Source organism: Hordeum vulgare, chromosome 4H, assembly GCF_904849725.1.
Source record: "Hordeum vulgare subsp. vulgare chromosome 4H, MorexV3_pseudomolecules_assembly, whole genome shotgun sequence".
Classification (NCBI taxonomy): Eukaryota; Viridiplantae; Streptophyta; class Magnoliopsida; order Poales; family Poaceae; genus Hordeum; species Hordeum vulgare.
The window spans coordinates 64,651,136-64,659,996 of NC_058521.1; the positions used below are offsets into that span (position 1 = coordinate 64,651,136).

The following is an 8,861-nucleotide window of genomic DNA, read 5'->3' on the forward strand; positions in this document are numbered from 1 at the left end:
TGCGACATTTTTCACAACATGGAGAGGTTTGAGTGACCGTTACAAAGAGTACTCTTTAAATAGTGATTTCGCTGTTTAGATGAGGGAGGCCCAAGTGATGCAAAGTACTGCACGTGGTTGCACGCGTGGGTACATGCAAGAGCCGTCATGTTATTTCTTGAAGCAACACCATAAGTACCCTCTCCCCTTTCTCACCTCTCACTCTTCCTTCTCTCTACTTTGTCACCGACGGCTCCGAGCGTCATAAAAGGCAAGATTTGGACGGTGAGAACAAGCGACAAGCACCGACTACATCACCGCATCATCTCCCCTTTGTCATCGGATGGCTGTTGTGGGTTCGAGGGCAGAGATCCCCACCCTTGCGAGGGTTTCAGTCGCTATGGCCCAATCCGATGGTACCTTGGATGGTACCTTGATTGCGGCGGACCGTACATCGAATGCTGCGGGATGATGGTGGTCGCGGATGCATGCACATTCGTCGTGGTCTGGCCATTGTTCTCGTCATGGTTTTGTTTGTCGTTGGCTGCTCCAAATCCAGCTTAAGTACACATCTCCCTTCTGTAGATTCAGTTATTGTACCAGTTAGTTATTTGAGCAGTTTCTTCGATTCAACTCGACTCAATTCGATTCCGCTCTAATCGATTTGATTCCAATAGTGATGACTATACCGTGACAATTACTAGGATCGGTAGGATTGCTATCATGAGTGTAGGATTGCTTTCTTCGTACGTGGGCATGATATGTAGGATTGCTTGCCTAGAATGATGCCATATAGGATTGCTTGCCTAGAATCAGTGTTATGTGTGCATGCTATGTGATGATAGCAATACTCATTGCCTTGCTCAGTGCACTAATCATAACAATGCCCCTTGCCCCGATGAGAGCACTGATCATAGCAATGCCCCTTTCCTTGATCAGTGCATCAATCACAATGCACATTGTTCAGATCATACCATGTATATAGTCAATGTAGGGGGCATATATATATTTGATAGTTCAGTTATTCAATGCAGTGCTCTGCTGAGAGAATCCATTGATCCTCTCAATTTGTTCAATACACTTGCTCTCCCGAGAAGCTCATCCTTGATGATGCTGCTTTGAAAACCGCCTAAATGGCAAGGAGGTAGTGTCGGTCACTACTTGAAGGGAAAGGACGCGTATGATGGCAGCACGGTCAAGAGGCCTTGGCTGAGGAATGACGACCATTTCCATGAGGAGTCAAGTCCGTCGCATTTATGCAAGGTCATTCTAGCGCCTAAGTTGGAGTTCCTGCCGATTCCTAGTGACTTAAGCAAGCACATTTTCATTGTCCTATCAGAAGTCATTCTCAGGATGAACTCTAGACACACCTGGAGAATCGCGGTACGAGTTGTCAATAGTAGGCTCACACTTGATAAAGTGTGGAGCGACTTCTTCGTAGCTCACCAGCTGCAGATTGGGTACCTCCTCACCTTCAAGGTGCGGATTCTCGACAGCTTCAAGGTAATCATATTTGACCTTTTCGACATGAAGGTTGTGGCCAGCTGCAAGAAGCGTGATGATGCACTTGCGTTGATCTCTTAATGTATTTTTGCAAGTAATGGTTTTCTGTCTAAGACTCTATGTGGTTAATGGGTTGTTTCTTTAAGTTTGTCTCTATCATGACTATGGTTGTTGATGTATTTTTTTTTAGTAAGGCCCAATGCTTGTTGAAATTGCTATGCTATGCCTATATATGAACAAGAGTTTACCACTCAAATAAGAGTTTAGCATACCAGATATCTTGTATGTAACCAAACAACATATATTTGCATCTGGTCACCACGGACTTGCAACTAAACACCCACACATGTGTTTCTTCTCAGCAACACAACTACGTGCAATACATGTTTGTTTCATCTATTCACCCACCTAGGCCCATCTGCAACGAGGCTAAAATCCATGCAGGTAACCAAACATGTCCAAAGTGACACCACGACGTGCGAGATAAAGCTCAAGAGGATGCGACATCACCACCTGGTGATGTGGCGACCAAAGTTTTGATCAAAATAAAACATTTGCAAATTGCAGTTCGTTAGTGATTAGTGTTGCAACTTGACATGATATTTGTTTACTACCTAAAAAAAGAATAATGTTCCTTTTCCTACCTGATAGAGTGCTTCGTTCAACCTTACGAACATTTCTCCCTTCTCACCCTTTTCTGTTTCCCCTCACATCTATATTTTTTTCACCGTTTTTGTTTGAAAACCGTCTCTCTTCTTCCCGAAGCACACGTGACTATTCTCACTCTCCTCCCTCGGTGAGCTTCTTCATGCATGTCGGTGGAGTGCAGCATCCATTGTTGAGGTGGGCATCACTCACTCTAAAAGTAGGGAGGGCAGTGGGAAGCCGGGGCGGCCGACGACTGTTTTCGGTTTCGTAGTCGAAAGGTCCGGGAGGAGGTTGTGGTCACCGTGGTTTTGCGATCTTGTTCCCATCATTCCATAGTCGAGGAGGAGGAGGTGGTTGCTGTGAGCAGAGGCCCCTCGAGGTGTTGCCCCTTCATCATCCCATCGTTCAGTTCTAATGGTTCTTGGACTGCTTTGGATTTTTTGGTTTGCTCTTTTCTTTCTTCTTCTCGATTTTTCTATCGTGTATACTAGTTATCCATTTATTGTTGATGTATGATAGGTTTGTTTGAGCAATAGAGGTTGAAACATTATGACATTTGCATACTGCTTATGGTTGTGTGCTATGTTTAGTTTTTTGTATCATATCATAGTAAGAGGGGAATCAATCAAAATGATTAAACTAGCGGATAAAACCAACATCACATAAAGCATGCGCATCAAGAGATGTAGAGAGCTCAAGTTGGTCGGATGTGTGTCGGGTGGGTTCGTGTGCAATTCTTTCCCTCGTAAGTGGAATTTGATGGGGGCACTATGGGGCGTGTTTTCCTTCTACTCTTGGGTGGATATAAAGGGGCATCATGTACATGGCCTCTTTCCCTCGTTGCCCCTGGACAGTCGTCGTGTTGTTGAATGCGTGGGCTATTGGATGCCGATGTAATCACAAAGCTCGTGTAGGTCGGTTGCACGCCGACTTGGTTCGTGTGTGTTCTTTGGATGGTGCGGTTTTGATGGGGGCGCTCTTGGGTGCTTGGGTGCCGCTAGATATGCCCGGCTCGCGTGCTGGACTAGAACTCCACCTGGCCAAGAGTCAGGTAGGAAGGACGCAAACTGATATCAAAGAAACAATTGGCCGACCACGACACCAACAACTAAGAGGACCCAGAAAGCACAAGCCAACCTTACACTAACCGACCAAGGAGGTACGAGTGATAAATTAAAGGAACACACAAAAACGAGCCTAAATTGTTTACAACTCGGCAAGAAAGAGTAAACATGAGCAGATCTGGATGAGAGACTTACTCCACCAAAATCTCCCATGCGAGTGTGGTTCTGTTGTGGCTGTGGTCACTAATATCGCGGCTTGCTCCGTTGCCCTAATTGCGTGGAAGTAGATCTGGTGGCACCACTCAAATCTCTATCACGACATCGGTCAAGCGCTCAGGTTTCCTCATAAATCGGTCACCGTCGACTAAGCTAGAGAGAGAGATAGAGAGAGATAGAGAGAGAGAGAGAGAGGGAGGGAGGGAGGGAGGGAGGGATGGATGGAGAGAGAGGGAGGGAGGGATGGAGAGGGGGGAGGGGGAGGGGAGGGGAGGGAGGGGGAGAGAGAGAGCGAGAGGGGGAGAGAGAGAGAGAGAGGGGGGGGATGGAGGGAGGGAGAAGGAGGAAGGAAGCGAGGGAGGAACGGAGGGAGAGAGATAGAGGTAATGTCGAGCCGTCACAAACGATGCCCAAAATGTAGTGTCGGTTACGATCAAACGACGCTGACCGGGTGAAACCATGGCAAAAGGAAAAACCATAAGAGGAGCAAAGTGAGTTGGACAGGACTGAGGTTTTTCTAAACTAAGGGCAAACCAAATGGGTGGGGCACAACTAATGGCATGGAAATGATTACGCCCTTCTTCTTTGGGGCGTCGATTTTCTACGCATATCGCGGTCACCAACATATTCTTTTCTACATTGATAACTTCTTAGCGGCTTCTTATACAAGCTCTTGGGTTTTAACAAGTTTTTTACGCTGATGGATATTCCAAGGCAGCAACAAGCTTTACTCACAGCATGCACCGGTGGATGCAAGAGGAGGAAGACTTTGGCGCCCCAAGGGTATGTATGTTTAAAAAAATATACGGTTGTTTTTGTAAGGGTCTATGTTTTTCATATACGACTTTAGCATTTTCACAAAAAAAGTTAAACCAATGTCAAAATATTTCAAGATATATACTTTGTTTGGTTATGTGTGTAGGTTATAGGGATATATAGAAATTGGGACAATGACATATGATCATTGCCGGATATTTGAAGCAAACATCTTTAAACATTTTGTCAAGTCTAGCTTTCCTCTTTGCTTGCGAAAGCCATGGAGTTACTATGTATGCTAAGGCTTAAGAATGCCTTGGAGTTGCAACAACCTGCGGTCTAGATGCCAAAGAATTAAAGGCTACAGATTTGATCTCCCTGCACAACAGCTTGGTGTACTTATACCTTACTATAACATGTTTGTCCATTTCTTGCAGGTTGGTGCACTAGAAGCAAACGGAATAAAGGCGATCACTACATAAGTTAAACCGACGGTTGGATGGTTTGTCTATTTTTTGCAGGTTGTTCACTGTAGTTCCGTCCCGTGACACGACTTCACACTGTTTTCTTTCAAGAATAACTTAGTAACATTCAGTCGTCAATGTAGATTTGTCCATGTACTAGCGGACAGTAAAATTCTATACCATGTACTATTAATATATAAAAGTATTATTGAATTGTTAATAAAAATGTATTCTTAGATTTTTTTTGGCGGATATAATTAGATTTAATATCATGAAAAGTGTCATAACGTTTCTGGAATTTAAACTGCTCACTGACAAACTCAACAACAAAATTTCAATCAAAGTTCTATGTTGCAGTTATTGACCATGTATAAAATAGGCCAAGATTTTTTTACTGTTATGTGTCCACAAAAGCTTCATAAAGTGATTTTTTTATTTCAAAGGCAACTATTTATTATAAGAAAATGTTGATGACTGCTCGATCTTTCATGCGTTATGCATGCGCAAATGTGACGAGAAAATCTTGATCTTATGTTATGAGTACTCCCTCCGTTCCTAAATATAAGTCTTTTTTAAGATTTCACTAAAAGGCTACATACGAAGCAAAATGAATGAATCTATACTCTAAAGTATGTCTATATACATCCGTATGTAGTCATTTTAATGAAATCTATTAAAAGACTTATATTTAGGAACGGAGGGAGTAGTTGTCTAGAAATAACTATTTCTAAGCCAATTTAGCCATAGATAGTCCCTCTCAATTACTGTAGTTTCTGACTAACGGGACGACAACATTCGCCCTTAGTTTGCAAAAGAGTGTGAGTTTTGTGCACCCACGGACATTCCATATGAACGTGATTTACTAACGAAAGAGTCTTCCATGTCACAACATTGGCAAACTTGACAGCCTTAAACAAATTTCCTTTTACGATCTTGTTGCCTTTTTTATCATAATTTACACGTCTGATGGTGATTATCACATAATGTTTTTTACAATTGGTGTCTCATAATGTAGTATCAAGTGGATAGTATACAACCGGCTTTGTATAAGCAGCGATTGGCACATAACACAAATTCAAATTAACAAGAAAAAAGACCAACGATGTGGCACAAACCTTATTTGATCGATCAACAGTCCAACACATGATCATGTTCAACAGTTCAACACATGACCATGACAGTTCTACTTAAGGCCCCCCTAGTCCTCGATCGCTGCCATAAACAATGCATGCATGCGCCTATCTAGCCAATTAATTACCAATTAACGGCGATGCAATGCTCTAACAACACTGATCGATCGACAAATTGATGGAGGCGGCAGCCGGCCGCCTCCTGCGATCGATCGTTCCCGTGCCCCAGTTCACGAGGACACGCCGACGCCAAGGAAGTCGATGAACGGTGGCGCATCCTTCGTTTTCAGTGGCTCGTCGCCGTCGACATGGTAATCCTTCCTGCGGTGATGATCATGGCCGCCACGGCCATCCAGCGCTAGTGCTTCTATGGAAGGTGGCGAGGAGAAGGCGATGGAGAGAGAAGATGGCGCCGCCGGTTGCTTGCCACCGTCCACGTAGCTACTGTACCTTGACAGCAAGCTCTTGCTTCCTGAAGCGCCGACGCCGTAGCCATTGAACAATACTGGAGTAGAAGAAGGCGCCGCCGCTGCCGCCGGCGGTGAGCCGAAGAAACCGCCACCACCTGGCTTGGAGAACCCAAAACAGAACGAGCCGGCCGACGCGCCGGTGAAGTCGAGCTGGGCACCGCCGCTGTAGGAGTAGGACGGGAAGGTGGACGATGCGGCCTTGGCGAGGAGCCTGCAGCGCTCGCGGCTGCGGCGGGCCCTGACGACGTGCCAATGGTTCTTGACGGCGTTGTCGGTGCGGCCAGGAAAGTGGCGGGCGATGAGAGCCCACTTGTTGCCGTGGACGCGGTGCGCCGCCAGCAGACGCTCCTCCTCCTCCTCCGTGAACGGCCGCTTGTTGATCCGCGGGTCAAGCTGGTTGAACCACCGGAGACGGCAGCTCTTGCCTTCCCAATCACCCGCACACAATTAATCACCACAAATTAGTTTAAAAAAAATTAGAAATAAATTGAAAACCTATCAGGTCAGGAAAATACATCATTCCAATTATTAGTAAATGAAAAAAAATCCACACTTCAGTGTAATTCATAGGCGAATGAAGAATCCATTGTTTTTTTTTTAACATTTTGGCGCATGGAGAATTCATGGTTAAGTAGTGCAACTATGCAATGATGGAAAATTCTAATATAGCAATGTGATGTTTTTAGGATTGTGGGACAAATTAATCAGACGCGTAACTACATACTTAACACACCAAAGAGAGTAGGTCAGGGCACATAAAGGTTATTGCGTACAGATCGATTTAGTTGCATCAACCTGTGCATGCATGCATGCCTGAGAGAGACGAGTGAAGAAATCTTCTCATTAGGCTAAGCCGTGTAGGTGATCAACTCTTGACACATGCATCCATATATACATGGATTTTTCACATGTACAGACATAAATCTAACCATGCTTTGTCGGGTGATTAACTAATTAATGTTATTTCAGTGTTGTTTTTTGAAGGGAGATAGTAGCAAACACACCCTACCGCATTTGTTACATTGAGTAATTGTACATGGTTTTATTTGTGTTGTTGCTTCCCTTTACCTCAAATTATGCACACAATAAAAAGTGAAAATTACGCAACTTTGTTTTGGGGAAAATTTATTCAAGTGAAACTAAATGAGGAGACTTAGAATCAAGATGCATGATGATAATTTCATCTTCCTCTTGATTTTACAAGCTAGTAGTCATGAACATGAAGCCTTGTGTTCATAATTTCTTCTTCAATCTAGAACAAGTATTTCAGGGAAATAACTAATTCTGAACATCTATCTTTTATGTATGAATTAGACAAAGGTCACTTAATCATACCTGTTTGCCTTTATGCCATCAGACTAGATTTTTCTTTGGTCTAAAAAAAGTAACACTAATCTTTCCAAATTTCGGAAAATATTAGGAGAATTGTGTATCATTCCATTGAAGGGCCTTGAAAGATTGGAAAAGTTACATCCACAAGCACAGCAAGAGAACTATATAGGTACCCCAGAACAAATTCAGCTCGTCATCGTGCGCACTAATGAACGACTTATATGATGCTACTGTTTTTTGGGTATAGTACGGAAGAAAAACTCACTAACGAGACACACTATTAATTAAGTTATATCTAAGAAATCTTCTATTTTTTTAACCCCGCAAAAAAATCTTCTATTTCCAAGATACCTAAAAGCTGAGAGAAAAAAGTTAAAGCCCAGCGAAAATCATTCCTCTAGAGGAAGGATTTTTTTGGTAGATGGTACAAGCATAGCTAAAATAATCTGACCGTGCAGAAATTGGTATGGAAAACTGAATCAAGATGCGTAGATCATCTACTTTCCGAGCACAAATCGCATCAACCGAAGTCAATTTCTCAAATTCACACGCATCAACACCATACCGACAAGAAAATTAGGAAACATTTCTTGTTGGAAACAGATCGACGATCAAAGAGACAGACCGGCAGTTTCACCCACCTGATCTGCCCTCGAGCTTCTCGGCTATGGAGTTCCAGTTCTGGGGTCCGTACTTCTCCACGAGCTGGCGCAGCTTCTCGTCCTCCCCCGGCCTCCAGTGACCTCTCGGGCACAAGGACGACGGCTTCGCGCCGCCTTCTGATGTGTTGGTCGTCGACGACGATGCCGCCATCGGCCTCCGCCGGCCGGAGAAGAAGAGACCGTGATGGAGGCCTGGCTCGCGAGAGAGCTCCCAGCTGCGCTTGAGAGAGGAAGCTAATCCGTTTTTGGTCCCTAATGGGCTAATGGCCACAAGTCAGAGGGACGTATGTATATAGAGGTAGAGTGAGAGAGAAGGCTATGGTGTGTTAGCTTTACCCATGTATGCACCCCCCCACACACACACGCACGCACGCACATAATGACACGCATGTTGGGCTAGGGTTTGGGGAAGATGTCCTTTTAGTTTAGTTTTACACGACAAGAGAGAGAGGGAGGGGGCTGTGATGCATGCACGCTCACATACTACAACCTCTAATGGAGTATTCAACATCTCTCTTTCTCCCTCGCTCTTGTGCGTGTGTGTAGGGCTAGCTACCGTGTGTCCATGTCATGTCTATCTCTCACCAACTTGCCCCGTTTGGCTATTCGCCAGAGACCACTCCTCTCACAGCCCCCA

At 44.4% G+C, this 8,861-nt stretch overlaps 1 protein-coding gene across 1 annotated transcript; it reads right to left on the reverse strand.

Moving 5' to 3' along the window:
- Window positions 1-5,735: 5,735 nt before the first annotated feature.
- LOC123451210 (transcription factor CSA-like) lies at window positions 5,736-8,592 on the reverse strand. Its single transcript, XM_045128219.1, has 2 exons — window positions 8,204-8,592; window positions 5,736-6,655 (listed from the first exon to the last, which is right to left on the reverse strand). Exons 1-2 carry the CDS (start codon window positions 8,373-8,375, stop codon window positions 5,991-5,993), a joined length of 837 nt encoding a protein of 278 aa, XP_044984154.1. The 5' UTR covers window positions 8,376-8,592; the 3' UTR covers window positions 5,736-5,990.
- Window positions 8,593-8,861: the final 269 nt, after the last annotated feature.